This window comes from Ictidomys tridecemlineatus, chromosome 2 (assembly GCF_052094955.1).
Source record: "Ictidomys tridecemlineatus isolate mIctTri1 chromosome 2, mIctTri1.hap1, whole genome shotgun sequence".
NCBI lineage: Eukaryota > Metazoa > Chordata > Mammalia > Rodentia > Sciuridae > Ictidomys > Ictidomys tridecemlineatus.
Genome location: NC_135478.1, coordinates 117,526,927 through 117,548,520, shown reverse-complemented (window position 1 = coordinate 117,548,520; position 21,594 = coordinate 117,526,927). Strand labels below are relative to the sequence as shown.

The following is a 21,594-nucleotide window of genomic DNA, read 5'->3' as shown; positions in this document are numbered from 1 at the left end:
GGGCCCAGAGAACATGTCAGAACCGGGACCAGCCGAGGTCCAGCTCTTATAGGCAGGGAGGGGAGAGAGGGCCCCCGGGGGACAAAGCCCCGACTCAGCAAGTGAGCCCTCGACACAAAAGCCAGCGCTGGCCACAGCCCCAGTGAGAGGTGTCAGCAGCTCTGGGTTCAGCTGGGAGGGGACAGATCAGGTCACCTCCCCCAGAGACGGGCATGGGGAAGGGGAGGTGCCAGGTCTGCCTGAATCAGCCCCACGGGGGCCCCCAGCGGGGCGGGAGTCCGAACAACTGGCCGAGGAGCCCTAAAGCGTGGCCAGCTGTGTGACCTTGAGTAGGTCATTTCCCCTCCTGTTGTACCTATAAAATAGGATGGAAATAAACTCCATCTGGGGGCCGTGAGGCTGCGCACCTTCTTGCTCGGTGCCCCGTAAGCATCGATGGACGTCTGCTCCTTTCCCCTTCCCGTCCGTGTTGGACTTCCAGTGGAGCAATCAGGGCAGGCTGCATGTTGGAGGTGGCATTCTGGGAAGCGTGGAGAGGATTCCCACAGGGTCAGATGGAAAGAGGGGCATGAAGAGCTGGCGTACAAAGGTGGGAACGTAGAGCTGGTGGCCCAGCACGGAGGTCCCAGAGGGAGTGAGCGAGGCCGAGGTCTGGCCAGAGCCCCAGGCGACTCTAAGGGCAGGAGCCAGGAGCCGATGGTTACGAACATGCTCCACAGGCGTAGCACCTGCCACACCCCGGGGGGCAGAACTCCCCATGGACATCCCCCCACACCCTCCTTCTACCTCCCAGAGAGGGAGGAAAGAGCGTGGCTGGGAGTCACGTCACTCAGGGTGAAACCCAGGCCTGCTCTTGCCATCTGGGCCCCGAGAGGATACCTGAGCCCTGCTGGTGCCCGCAGAATGGCAACATCCACCGCTCCCTGGAGGGGTTAAAGCAGCCCCATCCCACACATTACTCGGAGGAAAGAAAAATAAAAGTTAAGACTGCAGGCTCAGCGGGGCGTGGTGGGGCTCACCAGTGATCCCAAGGGCTCCGGAGGCTGAGGCAGGAGGATCGTAAGTTCAAGGCCAGCCTCAGCCAAGGCCCTGTCTCTAAATAAAATAAAATATAATATAAAAAAGGTCTGGGGATGTGGCTCGGCGGTTAAGTGCCCCTGGTTCAATCCCCAGTACCAAAAAAAAAAGACTGCACCCTCATGTTCTTTGTGCGTAAAATGAGTGCAACAGGTTGAAGGGGTGTCGCCTGAGAGGGGCGTGGTGAGGGTACAGTTCTTGTGTGAATCACTGGTGCACAGCAAGTGTCACTGTTCCAGGGACATAAAAAGCATGAGGCACTCCCACCATCTTTGTCATCGTCCTTACTAATAGTAAAGGTGCTTATTAAATAATTACTCGCGAAGAGCAGGAGCACTTAGCTGCTGAGAGCTCAGAGGCCGGCGATCTGGAGGCCAGCTCGGATCCCGCAGGGGGCGGGGAAGCAGGTGCGTGGCGGACAGGGGTCGCCTCCATTTCCATGGAGGGTCCATCCCAGAGACTCCGCCCTCCTGGTGAGGATGACAGGCACCCAGGCCGTGGAAGGCCCAGAGCGGAGGTGCCCAGCAAGGCCACTGTCCCTTGTCCCCGCCCCCGCCCCCTGGCAGGGCGCCTGGCCAAGGGGGCACGGAACTCCTCCAGACGGCCTGGCCGGCAGCGCGGACCTGTGGGTGGCCCCCATGGCGACTCTCGGCTGCACTCCAGCAGCTGCCCCCTCTGTGGTTCCGCCTCGGCCACCCCGGCCTTGGCCACCCCGGCCTTGGCCCGCGATGAAAGGCTGCGGAGTGGGGGAGGGGGCAGGGGCTGTGGCGGCAGAGCTGGCCCCAGGCCAGGGCCACCCTGGATCCCCAGAGAAGGGGCAGCACCATGTGGAGACCCCACAGGCCACCCACCCCACCCTGGCTGGACAGCTGTCGGGCCCCTCTGACCCCCTGGAGAGAGTGCACCTGGCAGACCTCCACCCAGCCTCTAGCTCCAGGCCTGCCTCGGTTCCTCCACGTGAGAAACGAGGAAGTTAGGCCACTCGGCTTCTGTCACCGGCCACCCTGTTGGGAGTCTCTGCTGCCCGACTTGAACCGGGCCCTTTGTCTCTCAGTCCCCTCGTGCCCCTGGCCAGTGTTCTTCACTCCCCCCTCTCCTGATCCGGGTCCCCCCACTTGGCGCCCCACTTTCATCAGGGTCCATTCCAACAACCGTTCAGTCACCAAATCCTGACACAGGGCCCTCTGCAGGCCAGGCCCCACGGCAGGTGCCAGAGGTGACCACCATGTGACTAAACCTGGGGCTTCTCAGATGGAGGCGTTGGCCACCAGCTCTGTCCCTGGCATCTGAGGGTCGTGACTTGGGGGGGGCACAGAGGCAGGCCAGGAAAGGAGGGGTCTCCATGTGGGCAGAAGAGCAGGACGCAGTCCCCAACGTCCAGCCTACCTGAGCCCAACAAGGCCTGGCTTCCCACCTAGGATTAGGAAGTCAGGCTGCCGCTGAGGCCAAGGTCAAGGTCAAGGTCAGACAGCGAGAGCCCCAGGCGGGGAGGCTGCCTGCACTGGCCTGGCCTCCCGCCTGGCTTTCCTCGTCTTTGAAATGGTGGGATGGAAGGGCCCAGTGAGGCAGGTTGTCCTGGAGACTGGCACAGGGGACAGCGGCCCAGCACTGGGCACCGTGCTTAGCACAGGGAAGGCCCCGGGCAGTGCACGGGCCTGTGCTCGGTGTCACAGGCCTTCTGCTGGGAGCAGCTCCATTAGGGACACTGGTGCTCTCCGTGACCGCAGACATGGAGGCCCCTGAGGACAGACTGTCCCCAAACCACGCAGAGCATCATGGCTGAGCCAGGACGCTCACCCAGGTCTCCTGCTGCCCAGGGTCTCTCCTTTTCCCTGCCCCCGGGGATGGCCGTGGGGACCTGGGGGCCCATCCCTGGCGGGGGCCGTGGACAACAAGGAGGTGGAGAGCTGCGGACCAGGGTTTCTGCTGTGCGCTCGGGGCACAATGGAAAGTGCTGGTCTCTGCAGTGACCCGGGCAGGGCTGGCCCCGGCCAGGCCCCGCTCCGGCTGCTGAGCCAGCTCCCGCTTTGTGCCCCAGACTATAGGGCCCAGTGTCTGCCAGATTATAAAATGGGGGGTCGGCCCTGGTCACCCACAGCACACGCCTGTCCTCCACCAGGAAGTGGCAAGTCCCCAGGTAAGAAGGAAGCCACCGAGAGCTGAGGGGAGGGGACGAGGGGAGGCCGGAGAGCCGCAGGTGGCCCCGAGGGCCAGTCGGGACCTCCAAGATGAGAGAGGGGACGGGTCAGAGGCGGGAAGTGAGCAGAGAGTGACAAGAAAGACAGGGGGCTGGGCAGACGGACCAACAGGGAAGGGTGCGCAGGGAGAGACAGACAGACAGACAGAAGAACAGGAGAGGGGGGTAGAAGCAAAGATGGACACCAACAGCAAGAAACAGGAAGAGGGAAGGAGGAGGAGAGGGAGGCAGAATGGAAACGCGGACAGGAAAGGAGGAATCCAGCCCCGGGGGAGCGTGCCACAGAACGGGGGGCAGGGAGGGCTGCGAGTCCCAGATGTGGCCCAGATGTCTGACCCGCAGCGTGGCCGAGCGTCCCAGAGTGGCCACAGTCTTCCTGGAGGCGGGAGGCTGGGGAGGGACCTACCCACCCCCCACAGACAGCCCAGCCAGCAGCTGGACCCCAGGGTCTTCTGTGCCCTCGGAGGTTCCTGGCCTCCTCAGGGACCATCAAGGCCTCTGTCAGACCATGTCCATGTCCCCCATGCCACGAGGAACCGCTGGAATTAACCAAAGCCCTGCCCACCCAGCGCCTCCGCAGCCACGTCCTCGTTTTAGAACCCTGGACGGGCACCAGCCATCCTCTTGGGCCTCTGCGGGCCCAGGGCCAGGCCTGCATCTGCACCCACACACCTGCCCCAGAGGACGCCTGGGGAGGGGGCAGCCCCCGTCCTGTGAGCAGACGTTCACTAGGAATGTCCCTGGGCACAGAGCCCAGCAGGGGACGGGGGGACTAGAGCAGAGCCAGCGAGTGGCAGGGCGTGAGCAGCCCAGGGCCAGGGCCAGCTGCTCCCGTTGAAAGTGGAGCCCTCCTGCCTCGCGGCCCCGGGCAGGGCACCTTCCTCTGTGGCCTCAGAGGGCTCTAGAGAAGGATCCTGGATTCTCCAGGGGGATGGGGCGTGTGCCTGGGATTCCTTAAGAATCCCCAGATGCCATATCTCTTTGCTCTCCCTCTGGTGAGGTGAACTGAGATTGCACACGCAAATAAGTGTGCTAAGTGGTGTGAGGATCTTGGGGGGGGCCAATGAGGCTGGAAGGGAGGCCAATAGAGGGAAGGGCATGGCCAGTGGAGGGGACAGCCTGGTCGAAGGCCTGGAGGAAGGACGCAGGACAGGGAGGGAGCCCAGGTGGGAAAGGCTTGGCTGGGCAACAGGAATGGGCCACCAGGTGCAGTGGGCCCAGCGGCTCAGGAGGCTGAGGCAGGAGGATGGCAAGTTCAAAGCCAGCCTCAGCAAGGGTGAGGTGCTAAGCAACTCAGTGAGACCCTGTCTCTAAAGTACAAAATAGGGCTGGGACGGGGCTCAGTGGTCCAGTGACCCTGAGTTCAATCCCTGGTACCAAAAAAAGGACGGGGGGGGGGGGACAAAAAGTTCTTCGAGGCCCAGGTTTCCAAGGAGAAAGAGAGGCAACGGGTTCAAAGGTGGCTGAAGACACAGCGAGGGGCAGGAGCGTGGGAGACAGCTTGGGGTGCCACCCCTGGATTCACGGAGGCCAAAGCACGCTCTCTGGGATTTGCAGGAGGAGCCATGTCTCAGCCCACCAAGGCCTCGGCCACCGCCGCAGTGAACCCAGGGCCCAACGGCAAGGGGAAGGGGACCCCGCCCACAGGACCAGCCCCCGGCCCCGGGCCGGCCCTGGCCCCGGCCACCGTGCCCGTGCCCACGGCCAAAGCAGGGGACCTGCCTCCTGGGAGCTACAGGGTAAGGACCCCGCTGGGCTGGCCGGCTCGGTGCCCCCACGGTCCCCTTTCTGCGCGGCCCTCCCTCTGCCCCCCTCCCCCTCCTCCTCATCTGCCTCCTTACCCCCCTCCTCTCCTTTCCCCTGTTCCTGCCGCCCTTCCTGTCCCTCCTCCGTCTCTCCTGCGGGGCCTCCTCCTGCCCAGACAGAAATGTGCCCAATCTAGAGGCCAGGAAAATGGTCAGGGGTCTCAGTGCATCCGGAAAGAAGGGACCCATCGCGGCGCGGTGACATGACAACTGAAATGTGCCACGTCCCCCGACAGGGACCATGACCGTGCGGTCAGCCTGCACAGAGCCCGCTCAGAGCGAGTCAAAAGCCACGAGCAGAAAAGGGAGAGGGGCCTGTTCCTGGAGAGTCACCCGGGCAGCAGGGGGCCTCCTGGAGATGGGTCCCGGGGAGCAAGGTCTCCAGGCCTAGGTTTGGTTTGGACGTGGGGGCCAGAGCTGACCACCCTTGATTCGTGATACGGCTGGCCGTTATTTATGTAGGTTTATTTAATCATTAATTCTACATTAATTTTTTTTGTACCAGGGATTGAACCCAGGGGCTCTTAACCACTGAGTCACATCCCAGCCCTTTTCAGGTTTCATTAGAGACAGGATCTGTCTGAGTTTCTCAGGGCCTCACTAAGTTGCTGAGGCTGCCCTCGAACTTGCAATCCTCCTGCCTCAGCCTCCTGAGCCGCGGGGATGACAGGCGTGCACCCCTGCGCCCAGCTTACTTTAATTTTTAACAATGCAGCAAGCACCTGCAAGCCCACGACTCATGAGCAGGCCAGGGCTTGGTGGAAAGTCTCTAGCTGACCTAAGGTGTCCTCATGAGCCCACCTCTCTTCTCCCTGCTCCAGGCAGCCACCACCCCACCCTCCGTGTTCATCGATAATGATTTGCTTTATTTTCTTATATTTTAGTGCATTGTTCCTTTAAAAATATGGCTTGTTTTTCATTTACTGAAACCCGAAGTATGTGATTCTCTGCGTTTTCTTTTTTCTTGTCACTTACTGTGAGATCCCTAGGGTTGAGCATCTCTGCAATTGTCCCTTTTGGTCTGCCGTATGACATGACTGTCACCCTCCTGCCAAGAACCCCACACCTGGTTGGCCCCCAGTCTGGGAGGTGCTGTTTGCTTGTTTGTTTTGAGACAAGGTCTCGCTGTGCTGCCCGGGCTGGCCTCAAACTCCTGGGCTCCCGTGATCCTCCCTGCTCAGCCTCCAGAGTCGCTGGGACCACGGAGCACACCAGCACACCAGCGTCCCCGTCTTGGCTGGGTGCTCTGATCCCTGACTCCCTGGGCTCTAACTCAGACCTGGTCATGGACGGACCGGCCTGGAAGCCGAAGAGCTGATCCAGGCAGTGGGAGCCCCTTTCCTTTACAGCTGGGGACTCGGGAAGCTGCCCCTGCTCAAGTGAAAGGCAACACCTTCCCGACTCGGGTTGGGGAGCGCCTGACACACCCAAAGGTGGGGCTCAGTGAGGACAGGTCCCATCAAGTTCTTGCGGGGGTTGTAGAGGGGAGCCTGGCCAGCATTTCCTATATCGGGGGTTGCAGATAGAGAAATGGATCAGGTCGGGCACAGTGGCACACATCTGTCATCCCGGCAGCTTGGGAGGCTGAGGCAAGAGGATCGTGGGTTTGAGGCCAGCCTTTGCACCTTAGCAAGACTCTGTCTCAAAATTAAAACAAAACAAAATTTAAAAAGAAAAGAAAAAAAGAATTGGGGATGTGACTCAGTGGTAAAGCCCTCCTGGGTTCAACCCCCCAGGACTAAAAGGAAACAGAGACAGACCAGCCCAGACCTTTGGCGGAGGAGCCCTTGGCATTTGGAAAGGTTGGGTAAAGGGGACAAGGATGGAGAGTGGGAGACAGACACAGAGAGACCCCAACCCCAAGCAGCAGTGACTGGGCGGTGTTGTTACTGGTGCTGCTAAGGGGCGAGCACAGGGGCAGACACTGGAGCCCCAACTCCAGGGTGGAGGAGGAGGAATCCAGGAAGGCTTCCTGCAGGAAGCGACATCGAACCCAGAACATGCTGTCTGGTCTAGAACCTGAGTCAGCACCAGGTAGGTGCTCCAGGATGGGGGGGGGGTGTGGTAGAGAGCATCCCAGGCTGGAAGAACACACCAAGAAAGTTCTGGAAGGGAGGCCCAGGCGTGCCTAATGATGGTGCAGATCTTAAGTGGGGGTGGGGGCGGGAAGGCAGAGTCATCTCACGAATCATGGCTCCTGGCGCTGTCCTGGGCCTCGTGCACACCCTGCTCCGATGTCAGCACCACCTGCCCCAGTCCAGGTGGGTTGGTTTGGACCTCACGCTGCCCCCTTCCCTCTTGCAGCTGGTGGTCTTTGAGCAGGAGAACTTCCAGGGCCGTCGGGTGGAGTTCTCGGGGGAGTGCCTGAACCTGGGGGACCGTGGCTTTGAAAGAGTTCGCAGCCTCATCGTCGCCTCGGGACCGTGAGTGTCGGGCAGGGCGGGGTGCTCCCTCTGCCGTCTGTGGTCACAGATCGATGACATGATAAGAGCGCATTTGCCAGGCATCCGCTCTGGGCCTGGCCCATGCTACTGCCCCCTCTGACTTCCCAGCCTTCCCTGCAAACCTCAGGAGGAGACAAGCTTTTCCTTCCCATTTGACAGACGAGAAAACTGAGGCCCAGAGAGAGGTGCTCTGATTAGTGTAAGGTCACAGTGAGGGTGAGTCACGTCTGGGTTCCATCAGTCTGTTTCTACTGCAGAAGCAACCGAGCCTACTCTGAGGGCAGGAGGAGGCCAAGAATCAAGGCCCCGGCAGGGGCATCAGGCTGCCCTGCAAATGATAATAAGGACCAGCAGAGGATCCACTAGGTGTCAGGCACTGTGGGAGGGCTTTACCTGGCTGGCCGCCCCTTGTAGTAGGACAGAAGAGCTATTCTTCTTTTAGGTGGAAGGGGTACCAGGGATTGAACCCAGGGGCCCTTGACCATCCCTGTCCCCAGCCCTGTTCTGTGTTTTATTTAGAGACAGGGTCACACTGAGCTGCTTAGGGCCTCATTGTGGCTGAGGCTGGCTTTGAACTCAATCCTCCTGCCTCAGCCTCCCAAGCTGCTGGGATGGCAGGCGTGGGCCACTGTGCCCGGCCAGAAGAGCTATTCTTATCCTCACTTAAACTGGGGCTCCCCAGGGCTCAGGGCCCTGGCCAAGGCCACCTAGAGGTAAGTGGCCAGGTTGGCGTTTGCCTCAGGTTGGTCCGTCCTTCGCCATGTCCCCTGCCTGTTCTCACTCTGGGCTTCTCTGGGCCTTGGTGACCCCCGTGGACAGCAGAAATGCCCGTCTCTCCGACGGACTGGCTCTCCCAGCGCCAGCCGCTGTCAGCTGAGGCCAGGGTGCTGGGCCACTCCCAGGACAAGACCCATGGGCCCCTCGGCTCTGGTTCCCCACTCCACCCCCCAGGGGTTTGGTGAGCCTGCATCCAGAGCTTCTGGGAGATGGGTTTTGAGGTCAGACTCGTCCCACTCTGTCCTTGGCCTTGGGTGGCCTCTGCGCCCCAGCGCCTCGTTGCCGAGTCGGGGGGAGTCATGAGCCCACCTCGTCCTGCCTGGGTCATTCTCGGGCCTGGAGGAGGTGATGCGGAACGGGCCAGCGCCGTGAGGGCATTCAGACATGGCGGCAGGCCCCCTCCCCTGGCCCTGTGAGCTCCCCCAAGCCAAGGTAGGTGGCTGCAGGGAGGCGGGGGGGGGGGGGGCAAGAGCCTCAGCCCCACCCGGCCCCCAAGCCCAGCTGGGAACAGAAACTGCCGGATGTGGCCAGCTTGGGGTTTCAGGCTGCTTTGGGGGCTGTGACTCAAGCGCAGAGTATTTCACCTCAGAGACGGAGCTGGTGTCTGCTCTGTGCCCAGGGCTGTGCCCAAAGGGGACAGAAATGGCCCTGTGGTGCACAGGGTTGGATTGGGGCCAGCATGCCTGTGGGAGAAGAGGAAGGAAGGAGATGGAGTGGCCGGGGGAGGGAAGGCGTGCCTGCCTGGGATCTGACCCCGCCGTGTGACCTTACGCTAGAGATGTGGCCCCTGAGCCTCATTTCCCTGTCAGTGAACTGAGATTCCCAGCCCTTCCTCTGCTGGCTCAAAGAAGCCATAGTGGATGAGAAGAGGCATTGACGTCGCTATTTAACATTTCCCATTCTTGCCGGGCACAATGGTGCAGGCCTGTAATCCCAGCGACTTGGGAGGCTGAGGCAGGAGGATTGAAAGTTCGAGGCCAGCCTTAGAAACTTAGCAAGGCCCTAAGTAAAACTTAGCAAGACCCTGTCTCAAAATAAAAAGTAAAAAGGGCTGCGGATGTGGCTCAGTGGTTGAATGCCCTTGGGTTCAATCCCTGGCACCAAAACAAAAACATAAACAAAAACTTCTCATTCTTCTAACAAGGCCTCCCTGGGGGACGTGGGGGAGGGTGAGCAGCGTGGCAGCACCACACGGTGTTGATCTCTCCTTAAACTCAGACCTGCAGCCGCTTCCCTTCCCCCTTAATCATAAATAATGCTATTTATTATGACTACTCCAAGTCGGATCTTTCACACACGCCTTTCAGGACCTCACATCCTGACAAGGTAGTGACAAGATTTTCTTTCTTTTACTGCCCAAATGACAAGCAAGTCGGTGGTCAGCTGAGTCCAGTGAAATTGGCCAGGCTAGCCTGAAACGGGTGATCCTCCTGCTTCAAAAGGGCTGGGGACGTAGCCCAGTGGTAGAACGCCCCAGGTTCAGTCCCCGGAACTGATAAAGAAAGGGGGTGAAAAACTTGAGCTAGCATTACAACCCAGGTCTGTTTCCAGATTCTCTGTTCTTTTAAAATATTTTTTTTTAGTTGTAGGTAGACACCTTTATTTCATTTATTTATTTTTATGGGGTGCTGAGAATCGAACCCAGGGCCTCACACGTGCCAGGTGAGTGCTCTACCGCTGAGCCACGACCCCAGCCCCTGATCTTATATTCCTAACATTGATGAGGCACCTTCTCCTAAGCTTCCCTCCCTTTCTGCCCATGCATCCAGCCAGACACATAGTCTCCATCCATTTCCCTTCCCACTCTTCTTTGCATATACCTATAGATCAATCCGTGCACTATCAGCCCATTATCTAGCCATTCTCCGTCATCCGTTTGTCTATGCATGCATCCATCCATCCACGCGTTCATCCATCCAATCTGTCTACCCATACACCCATCCATCATCTATCTATCCATTCATTCATCCATCCATCAACCCATTCACCCACCCATGCATCCATTCACCCATCCATCTATCCATCCACCCATCCATCCATCTGTCCATCTGTCCATCCATCATCCATGTATCCATCCATCATCCATCCATCCACCCACCCATCACCCATCCATCACCTATCTATCATCCATCCATCCATCATCCACCATTCATCATTCAACCATCCATACATCCACCCATCATCCATCCATCCATCCACCCATCCATCCATCCATCATCCATCCATCCATCCACCCACCCATCACCCATCCATCACCTATCTATCATCCATCCATCCATCATCCACCATTCATCATTCAACCATCCATCCATCCACCCATCATCCATCCATCCATCCATCCATCCATCCATCATCCATCCATCCATTCATCCACCCACCCATCACCCATCCTTCACCTATCCATCATCCATCCACCCATCCATCCATTTCCCTTCCACTCCAGACCAGAGCTAGGGCAGATCCAACATAAGTCCACATTTTCTACTCTTTCCCTTCAGTTTTACTGGTTCACCCCTCAGATCAGGACCTGAGGGTTGGTCCAAGGTGACACATCATCACTGCCATCCTTCTGGGGACAGGATTACTAGCAGCCCCCAGGGAGTGATGCCCGTGGCCGTGCCCCTCAGCCCTCCCTTGTCCCTGGGAACTCCTGAACACTTAAAAACACGTAGAAAACTCCAGGGCCCCTTAGCCTTCTCCCCAGAACCACTGGCCCCTCCAACACAAACTCACCTCCCATCCTGAGTCAGGATGTGCAGAGAGATGGGGAAAGCCCCCACTGGACTTCAGATTCCTCATTAGTCCTCGTAAAGGACAAATGGCATGTCACACGTCACCCTCCTCTCCCACGGCCCCATACCAGCTCCTGGGCATCTCCGGGATGCGAGGTCAGTCTCTGTGAAACTCGTATCCGTTTTCCTCTTAGTCCTGCGCCTCTGGGGCTATCAGCTATTGAAGATGTCTCATTTTAAATGGTTTTGTTGAACACAAATAGATATATTTTAGAAGGACTTTTGAAGCCCTTTTATAAGTGGAAAACTAGTATCATTTATAGTAAGTTTAAAAGTATCCATAAAAAAAAACATCACAAGGAGCAGGAAAGTGTCACTGTGATCCCGTTGCCTGCTCAGGACTGGGCAGGTGACCTGTTTTTCCTTTCTTACAGAAAGAGAGACTGGTGATTGTTAAAGGCTCATCAGCATCAGGGACTTTCTCTGTGCTGTTACCTGGCTTTAGTGAGATCTCTCTTTGGGGTCATTGGGCCCCGGTCCTTGTAGCACTCAAAGCGTGGGTGAACCTTACAGTTGCAAAAGGTTTGCTCAGATAATCATACTCCATATCTCATTTCAGCTTTACCAAGTCCTGAAAAATAGGTATTTTAGTGTAGAGGAGGAAAAGCCACCTGCTCCTGGTCACAGAGCCTAAGGGGTGTGTCCTAGAATGAATTCCGGGCACCTGAGGCCACTGGGATGTCCCTCTTGGCCTCGGGGCTGCTTTGCCAGGGGAGAGGGAGGGCATCCAGGAGGGGCATCAGCTGACCCTTTCCTCTGTCCCTCCCCGCCCTTCCCACATCCAGCTGGGTGGCCTTCGAGCAGTCCAGCTTCCGTGGGGAGATGTTCATCCTGGAGAAGGGCGAGTACCCTCGCTGGGACACCTGGTCCAGCAGCTACCGGAGTGACCGGCTCATGTCTTTCCGGCCCATCAGGATGGTGAGTGGGCTCCGGCACAGGGGCTGGGGATTCAGTGGCGTGGGTCAGAGGCAAGTCTGAGGTCCCCCTGTAACCTGGCAAGGGAAAGAGAGAAGGAATGGTGGACAGAGAAGCCTGAGGACCCTGGGTTGTCAGACACCCATGGGTTCCTGAGCTCATCCATCCATCCAGCACCCGGGCACTCACTGTGGGCACCAGGCTTTGTGCTAGGAACCCCGAGCCAACACCACCTCAAAAGCAGGTGTTTTGCCAGGCACGGTGACGCACGCCTGTCATCCCAGAGCTCGGGAGGCTGAGGCAGGAGGATGGCGAGTTCAAAGCCGGCCTCAGCCACAGCGAGGCCCTGAGCAGCTCAGTGAGACCCTGTCTCTAAATAAAACACAGAATAGGGCTGGAAATGGGGCTCAGTGGGCAAGTGCTGCTGGGTTCAGTCCTGGTACCCCCAACCCTGCAAAAGGCAGGTGTCTTCCTGGTCCCATGCTGTGGAGATTGGAATCAGCCTCCCAGAGGTGAGAGATGAAGGTTTCAGTGTCTCCCTTGATCTTTGGAGGTGGCATTGCCATATCCTTGATGCCACCCCCCTGGGCAGCTCTAAATCCCAGGGCCATCCCCAACGTGCCCGTGGACAGTTGTGCCGTGGCTAACAAGGGGTGCCTGTGGAAAGGCCACCGGGCTTCCTGGTAGTCAGCCTCCGGCCGTGGGAGTCGGCACACAGAAGATTCGAGGCGGTAAGTGGAGCCGGCCCACGTGACTGTGGTATTTGCAGAACGCTGAGTCGACAGTGAGTCACCAAACCACCCATCTGCCTCACCCATGGCAGCCCTCTCCAAAGGTAACCGACTTTTGTCTTTCGAGATGGAAAATTCAGGAGGAATTTTCATGACTGTGGTTGGCGGCTGTCCAGGTGCGGGGAGCCGCCATGGGGCACCACCACACTTACCTTCGCGGAGTCCCCAACACAGCCTCCCTGACTTCCTCAGCCTCGAGGCTGGATTATCAGCCTTCCTAATGGACTCTTTGTAAGAATTCCTAGGTTTGTCTCCCCGTCATTGAATGGCCTTCATATGACCCTCTGTGCCAGGGAGCTTGTTGGAAGAGGAGTCAGGGCATTTCCAGAAACTTCCACAAGTCTGCTGGCTGAGGTAGTTGGACTGACATTTGGTGCTGTTAGAACTCAATGTTGGCCACTCTGCATGGAGATGTGCTGTCAGGATATCATACAAACCTGGGGTTGAAGATAGGGTAAAACATTGTTTTAAAGAGTGTAAGACACATTAATATTGTATGGGTCACCTATTATGATTACAATATTTGTAGATATATTTGTTTACATAAATTATAGTATTAAAAAAATTTTTTTGGTACCAGGAATTGAACAAAGGTGCTTGATCTCTGAGCCACATCCCCAGCCCATTTTTAACTTTTATTTATAGACAGGGTATCCATAAGTTGCTAAAGACCTCACTAAGTTGCTGAGGCTGGCTTTGAACTTGCAATCCTCCTGCCTCAGCCTCTTGAAACCACAGGTGTGCGCCACTGAGCCGGGCTAAAAAAAAAAAAAATTAAAATTAAACTTCAACAGCTCAAACTCACCCAAACCAATTAATTCCAAATCTCTGGGGCTGGGTGGGCCTACTTTGGCCAGGTCCTGTTCTAGGCCCCAGGGGCACAACATCAAGATCCTTGTCCCCGTGGTGTTCACACTATGCTCAAGAGGCAGCTAGTGGCCAGGTGCAGTGGCACATGTCTATGATCCAAGCAGCTCGGGAGGCTGAGGCAGGAGGATCTCGAGTTCAAAGCCAGCCTCAGCAACTTAGCAAGGCCCTAAGCAACTCAGTGAGACCCTGTCTGTAAATAAAATGCAAAACAGGGCTGGGGATGTAGCTCAGTGGTTCAGGGTCCCTGAGTTCAATCCCTGGTACTGAAAGAGAAGAAAGAGAGGCGGCTGATGGAAACTTAATCAGTCTGTAGTCCCGCACCGTGGCGGGTGCTGTCCGGGCCACGCAGCCTCACAGGAAGGTGAAGAGGGGAAGTTGGGGCTCTGATGTTGGGGGCAGGGACTGGTCAGGGAAACTGGCTCCTGAAGGTTGAGACCATATCGGCCGTGAGAGGACCAAGTGTCCAGGGGTACTGTGTGCAAGTGGGGTGAACTGGGTGTGGCCGGGACATTAGGAGCTGCCCTTGTGGCTGCAGCAGAGAGCGGGTGGTGAGGGGCAGCAGATGGAGAGACTCCAGCAGAGGACCGTCTTGCAGGCTCTGATGGGCCGGGTCTTGGGGGGTCTGTTCTTGGGCTCACCAGCAGCAGGGAGCCGTGGGCTGGCTTCACCTTGCGAGGCCCCCAGGTCTGTAACAGTGACAGGTAATGGCTGTCACCATTAGGTGGCCACCGTGGGCTGGTGACCACACTGCAGGCATTTCTCACCATGGCTCCATGGTGGCCCTGTCCCATCCCTGCCTCACTCCACACACTCACACCTCCAGCACTTGCCCTTCCACACGCCCACCAGGTGTATGCCCACCTCCCACCTTCCCCTCCGCTTCTCGTCCGCCTCAGCCTCCTCCTTTTCCACCTCACACACTCTTCTATAACTGCCAAGGCCCCCCTCCAATGTCCCCCTTGAGTGAGGCCTTCCCTGGCCCCTTTCCTGCCCTCTGGAAGAGGGAACTGACTTTCCTCATCTACAGTCTTCCACGGAGCCTTTCATAGAGAGATGCTCCTGCGGCCTGCCCTTCTATGTGATGGTCAATAATACTGAATCAGCCCAGCACCCGTTTACTGAGCACCTACTAAATGCTGGGTGCTTTGCCTGCCTTTCATGGAGCCCCCACAACAGCCCTCAGGGGCAGAGGCCGCACAGCACCCATGTTCGAAAAAACAAAAACCAAGGGAAAAGAGGCTCAGAATGAAGGGCTATGGCCACAGAGCAGGTCAGGGACAAGGCTGGGACTTAAACTCGGCTCTGCCCACATCAGAGACCCTTGAGGTCGGCGCTATTCCTGCTGCACTTGCCCATCCACCTGGGCAGCAGCTCATCCCTTGGGCCTAGAAGAGCTCTTTTGAAAAGATGGGTGATCGCTGCCCTCAGAAATAATCGCTATGAGGCGGGCGCCGCAGTGCACACCTGTCATCCCTGTGGCTCTGGAGGCTGAGGCAGGAGGATCGTGAGTTCAAAGGCAGCCTCAGCAAGTTAGTGAGGCCCTCAGCAACTCAGGGAGACCCTGTCTCTAAATAAAATATAAAAAGGGCTGGGGATGTGGATCAGGGGTTACGTGCCCTGGGTTCAATCCTGGTATCAAAAAAAAAAAAAAAAGAAAAGAAATAATAAGTATGCTTAAAAAAACAAGATCCGGGGTCATGGAAACACTGACAGGTAGTGGAAGTGAGCACCGAGTCACATGGCCACCGCAGGGATTGGCCTCTGGCAGCTGTTGCTGAGCCCTGAGTTGAGCAGGTACAATTCCCAGTGTCAGCCTGAGAGGACTGTAGGTCCATTCTACAGGTGAGCAAACGGGGGCTCCGAGGGGCTGGGTAAAATGCCCAAGGTCCTCAACACATAAATATCAGATGTGGGATTTGAACGCAGACCTGTGTTCCCCTAGTGCCCCCGCGCATCCAGGGACAATTCGTAATTGCAGGAACCAGCTGACCAAAGGGCATCTGACTGAACTCCTGACGGTGGAGAGACGCGGATATCTCCGAAAGCTTTTGCACTTCACTGGCTGTGTGTCATTGATCAAGAAAGTTGACCTCTCTGGGCCTCTGGGCCCTCGGCCACCGTAACAGAAATAACAAACACATCTTTGAGCATTGAGCGCAAGCCGAGAATCAATCGTGCTCAGTGCTTTGCATGGATGGATTCACGCCACCCTGGTGTTAGCCAGTGTCACAGGGGCCGACGGCTCCTTTTCACAGATAAGGCGGGTCCTTCCAGGCCAGGAAGCGGTGCTCTCTGGAGACTCGGTCCTCCCTCTCCACTAAAAGTCCCCTCGGCTCCTCCCTACTGCGCCTGGCCGACCCAGCCTCTCCCCCGCAGGACTCCCAGGAGCACAAGATCAGCCTGTTTGAAGGGGCCAACTTCAAGGGCAACACCGTGGAGATCCAGGAGGACGACGTGCCCAGCCTCTGGGTCTACGGCCTCTGTGACCGCGTGGGCAGCGTGAGGGTCTCCAGCGGGACGTAAGCACCTTCCCCGTCCCCGCCCCAGGCCGAGCGCAGAGGGCTCCAGGGCTCCTGGGGAGGCCACGCCCCACCCTGGAGGGGGGGTGCCGCAGGGCGCCAGCTGGGCCCTGTTCCCCCGGGGACCCAGCCACTTGAAGGATCCATGTCGGGTGATGGGTTCCGAAAAGCTGGTGATGGAGAAAGGGGCGTGGCTGGGCCAGAGGGGGACTAAAGGGCTCCTGGGGGCCGTCAGAGCTGGTGCGGATGCAGGTCAGCCTGGGGGCAGGGCACCGCAGGGAAGCCTGAAGCCCCTCAGAGGGGTGAGCCTGTCAGGAGAGGGTCTTGACCCCCATCCGATGTGCTGAGGGTCCCGGGGAGCCCCTGTTCCTCTCTGAGCATCACTCTTGCCCCCTGAACAATGGGTAGACAAGATGTCCATCTAAATGGGAACTTTCTGCTTCAAAGTCCCAAGTGTTAAAGATTTCCAAGCCAGGCACAGTGGCACCCGCCTGTCATCCCAGCGGCTAGGGAGGCTGAGGCAGGAGGATCGCAAGTCCAAAGCCAGCCTCAAAACAAAAGTGAGGCCCTATGCAACTCAGAGAGACCCTGTCTCTAAATAAAATACAGAATAGGGCTGGGGTGGGTGGTCAAGTGCTTGACTTGGTGGTCAAGTGCTCCTGAGTTGAATCCCCATCACCAAAAAAAAAAAAAAAGAAAAGAAAAAAAAAAGATTTCCAAACAGAGGGCCCCACGAGCCTATGTTCATGAGAACACAGGGAAGGGCTGAGGCCCAGAGAGGTCACCTTCTCCATCTCCCTGCCCTCCAGCCATCAGGCAGGGCGCCCTGGTCTCCTCTGGCAAATGTGAGCCTCCTGTCTCTCCACCTCCAAACTCCTCCCAAGATCCCTCAGTGGTCTATAGGAACTTTTTCTTGTTCGTTTCCCTGAAAATGGAACCCCGTCTCCCAAGCCACCTGAAATACACTGAGTCTCTCCAGAGAGGGGGGCACTGCGGTAGGCACACAGCCCAGGGGACAGGAGCAAAGACAGCCCAGTTCCTGCCTCGGGAAGCTTACCCTGCCCAGCAGGGGAGACCCCAGGTCCCCGTGAGACGGTGTCCAGAGATGCCAGGAACAGAGGGCCCAGATAAGGCACCCGCGCTGCCAGAGGTCAGAGGGGGCAGGACAGTTGTGGGGACCGGGCTGTGCGAGCTGGGGGAGGGCGGGCAGGGGTTTATGTGCAGAGGCTGAAGCTTTAGCAGACTTGAGAGATGAACAGTGTCCAGGAGAGGCCACAGACATGATGATGGAAGTCAGGAATGATAATAATAAGTCTTTAGAGTGTTTACCACCGAGTAAGCCCCAGGCTGGCCCCTTTAAATGGGTAGTTATCACATCCTCATCAGCAACCAGTGAGGGAGGTGTGTCTCCACCCCCACCTCCCGCAGGGTGCCATCTGCACCTGGATTCTCACAGCCTATCAATGGCAGAGCTAGGATGGAGCCCTGGCGTGTCTGGATTCCAGAGAGTGTGTTCTCAGCCTCGCTTATGCACAGAGGAAACCCATCTTGAGAAATCAGGCTCCCCCTCTTGTTCAGCTCAGTAGCATCCAGTCCCTAAGCCCCAGCCACACATATTAATCCCATTCTTCCCTGAGCCCCGGGTTTCCATGTCCAGAGGATGAGTATTAGTCTCCTTACCTCTCACAGGCAATGTGCTTAGCAAACACTGTAGGTGTGGCTTTTCCATCTGACCCCAGAACACACTTCATAAACCAGGCACCATGGTTATGCCTGTCATCCCTGTGGCTCGGGACGCTGAGGCAGGAGAATCACAAATGGGAGGCTGAGGCAGGAGGATCGCAACTTAGACCTTAAGCAACGCAGTGAGACCCTGTCTCAAAAAAAAAAAAAAAAAAGAAAAGAAAAAGAGTTGGGGATGTAGCTCAGTAGTAAAGCACCCTTGGGTTCTGTTGCAAGGGGGCAAAATTGCAACATAAGCAGTCGAGGGGAGAAATAAAGAATGTCCATGCTTTATTCACTCAAATCACTCAATACAGTTTCACTCTCTAGATTCTTAATCAAGAAAACAACAATCCTTAATGCTAGGCACTGCAATAGACATGATCAATTCACAGCAAACCATTCTAGATTACTTCTAAGCCCTGCAAAACACACTTGATCGTGACAGGCTAGTGACAGACATTCGCTCTGCGTGCTAAGTTCAAAAGTCTCAAGCCTTAGGCTTTATGTTCAGCAGATGCACACTCACTCAGACCGCCGTGACCAGGTCCAGAACCAAGGCGGGCTTTTCCTGGCGGGGAGTGGACGACCGGTTGAGGAGGGGGTGGTAGGGAGGAGTCGCTCTCTCACCAAGGTCCAGAGGAGGCGGTAGAGTCTGAGGGCGGTGAGGATGACGCAGAGGCTCAGGAACGATGACAAGGGATGGGATGTCAGGTCCTCATCGGGCTCTCCAGCTGCAGTGCATCCTTGTTCCGGCTGGCTGAATCCCTGCTCATTTGCTGTATTAGTCATACTAAATTTTGGGGTTTCTTTTTTGATCCCCCCCTTTCAATCCTTATCAACTACCGTGGATTTCTCAGTGACATCATTTACTACCCTGAGGTCAGAAGCATCTGGTCTGGTGGTCACCACCAGGATCTTCTGGCCTTTCCCTCTTATCAGGCGAGGACAGCCTGCCCCGGGCTTCACTGTCTTTATGGGGGTGAGGGGAAGTGACTTGTCTGAGGCCACCCTGGGGGGCTCTGTGGTGTGCCTGGTGACACGGCAGGTCAAACTGGAGATTTTAAAATGGAGTTGCTTAGGCGCAGGCCTCAGGCCACCCTCGCAGGTTCAATCCCCGGAATCAAAATATCAGAAAGGAATAAACTAGCCACATGCCACTTTTCGGAGGAGGGAATCAGAGACGTGAATACCTTGCTTAAGGGCACACAGCAGAAAGGGGCGGGGCCAGGTCAGAAGAGCAGGCCCCCCTGGCTGAGGGCAGCTGGAGACGCGGCCGCTCTCGCATGCTGCCCTCGGCTTCCTCGCAGCTGGGTCGGCTACCAGTATCCAGGCTACCGCGGATACCAGTACCTCCTGGAGCCCGGCGACTTCCGCCACTGGAACGAGTGGGGCGCCTTCCAGCCGCAGATGCAGGCCGTGCGCCGCCTGCGTGACAGGCAGTGGCACCGCGAGGGCTGCTTCCCGGTGCTGGCCGCCGAGCCCCCCAAGTGAGTCCGCTCTGCACCCCTCCCGCAGACCCCCGCCCCACCCCCCCTCCATGTCCCCGTCTTCCCCATGCAAATAAAACTTCCTAAAGCCGAGCTGAGTCTGTGAGCCCAAGTGTGTTGCAAGGTCCCCCTCGTTGCTACACGGTGGCTTCCTCTATCTTAGTCCCCAAAAATAGAAAGAGCAAATGAGGCAAAGGGGTTTTGTTTGTTTGTTTTTGTGCTACTGGGGATTGAACCCAGGGCTTTGTGCAAGGCAAGTGCTCTACCAACTGAGCTATGTCCCCAGCCCCAAGCACAGTTCTTTCTACACATCATCCTGGTATGTCTCTCAGACTACTCTAGGGGGTTGGAGTTAGGATCATTCCATTTTACATGTGAAAAAATTGAGATTCAGAGAAGGGAGGCGACTCTCCCTAAGTCACACAGCTAGCAAGTCTAGACTTGAAGCCAGGCACCAAATCTGTGTTTGCAAACTCTGGGATCTCTCGTGCACCACCTCCTTGTTTTATTGTATTTTATTCCATCGGAATACCACCTGGTCTGTTATGTACTCAGAATTCTTATTTACACAGACTGACTGCCATTGTACCCAAATGCACCGATTCGTAAATAAAACTTTTATAGCACTCCAGGAAGTAGACCATCAGTATCCGATACCAGAGATAGAAAGCAATCCTATAAATAAATCAAATACAATTTAAAGAAGAACTGAGTTCTCAGCAGACACCTCTGCCCACCCAAGCCTCTGAGCCTGGGCCCTACTTGCTCCCTGGATTAGCAAGCATCAGAGAAGAAGGCGAAAGACACTCGCCCCCCCCCCCCACGCCTGATTCAATCAATGAAGATCGAACACTGTGTTGTGTGTGTGTTTGGTGTTGTTGAATCCTGGTCCAGGTTCTACCCGGAGCTATCTCTGTTGGAAGTCCCCAGTAGTGGTTATTGACTCCTGTGTCAACAGTGGACAGTAACCATATATCCATGCAGGAAGCCTGGGGGGCGTTGCTATGGAGATCTCCTGGGAGGAGGGAGTACCTAAAGGACCAAGTGGGAGCTCGCTTGGTGGAGAATGAGGAAGATGATACTCCAGGCCGAGTGAACAGCAGGGTCCTCGCTACCCCCATATGACACTTCTGCACAGATGATAGAAAAGATGTCTCGAACTCAAGACATTTTACCGCCATCTGCCAGAAATTTTTGGTATGGATCTGCATTGTCTAGAACATCTCTGTGGCACCTTGTACTGTGCCCAACTTGCACAGCTGTACTTGGCGGCCCTGCAGCACCATGTGTGAAAGGATGTGTGAATTCTCTTCCTTTGTTGGATGCTGGGAAGTGTCAGGCAAAGAGCTTCGGTCCCCAGGGTCTCATTCTTTCCATTGGTAAAATAGCAGCTCAAATGTCCTTCTAGCCCCAGGACTCTGAAGCTGGGATTCTATGGTTCCAAAGCCCCAGGAGTCTCTAAGACTCTGTTATTTAGCTCTAATCTTCTGTGAGTCTGGTTTTAAAGTCAAGCTACAAAAGATTCCCATCTCAAGTCCCCCCCCCCTTTTTTTTTTTGGTGTGTGGGGGTATTAAGGATTGATCTCAGGGGCACTCGACCACGGAGCCCTATCCCCAACCCTATTTTGTACTTTATTTAGAGACAGGGTCTCACTGAGTTGCTTAGTGCCTTGCCGTTGCTGAGGCTGGTTTTGAACTCGAGATCCTCCTGCCTCAGCCTCCCAAGAGCCGCTGGGAAGACCGGCGTGTGCCACCATGCCTGGCCTAGCCTGAGTTTTCTAAGGTTTTGAAAAAACAGAACTGTGTTTTTTGATCATCAGAACTTTTATTTTATACATCATCTTTTTTAAAAATATATATTTTTAGTTGTAGTTGGACACAATACCTTTATTTTATTTATTTGTTTTTATGTGGTGCTGAGGATGGAACCCAGTGCCTCACACATGCTAGGCGAGTGCTCTATGCTGAGCCACAACCCCAGCCCCTATTTTATACTTCTCAGAAGAACTATTTTGGACTTATTTAGACAGCACAGTTTTCTTTTCAGTGTATCAATCTGGTGGGTTCTATAAAAAGAAAACATGCAAGAAATGTCACCTGTTACGTTAGTCCTAAGACTTCTTTGCCGTCCTAGTACAGAGCTCCTGGATTGCTTTCTACACTGGACATCCTCATTTTCTCCCTGGCGCTAACCT

The 21,594-nt window shown here is 56.2% G+C and overlaps 1 protein-coding gene across 1 annotated transcript; it reads left to right on the top strand.

Annotated features, from left to right (window-relative positions):
* The first annotated feature begins 1,347 nt into the window (after positions 1 to 1,347).
* On the top strand, positions 1,348 to 19,490 carry Crybb1 (crystallin beta B1). Its single transcript, XM_005336029.4, has 7 exons — positions 1,348 to 1,484; positions 3,116 to 3,214; positions 4,832 to 5,013; positions 7,384 to 7,502; positions 11,878 to 12,010; positions 16,045 to 16,187; positions 19,220 to 19,490. Exons 2-7 carry the CDS (start codon positions 3,148 to 3,150, stop codon positions 19,401 to 19,403), a joined length of 828 nt encoding a protein of 275 aa, XP_005336086.3. The 5' UTR covers positions 1,348 to 1,484; positions 3,116 to 3,147; the 3' UTR covers positions 19,404 to 19,490.
* Positions 19,491 to 21,594: the final 2,104 nt, after the last annotated feature.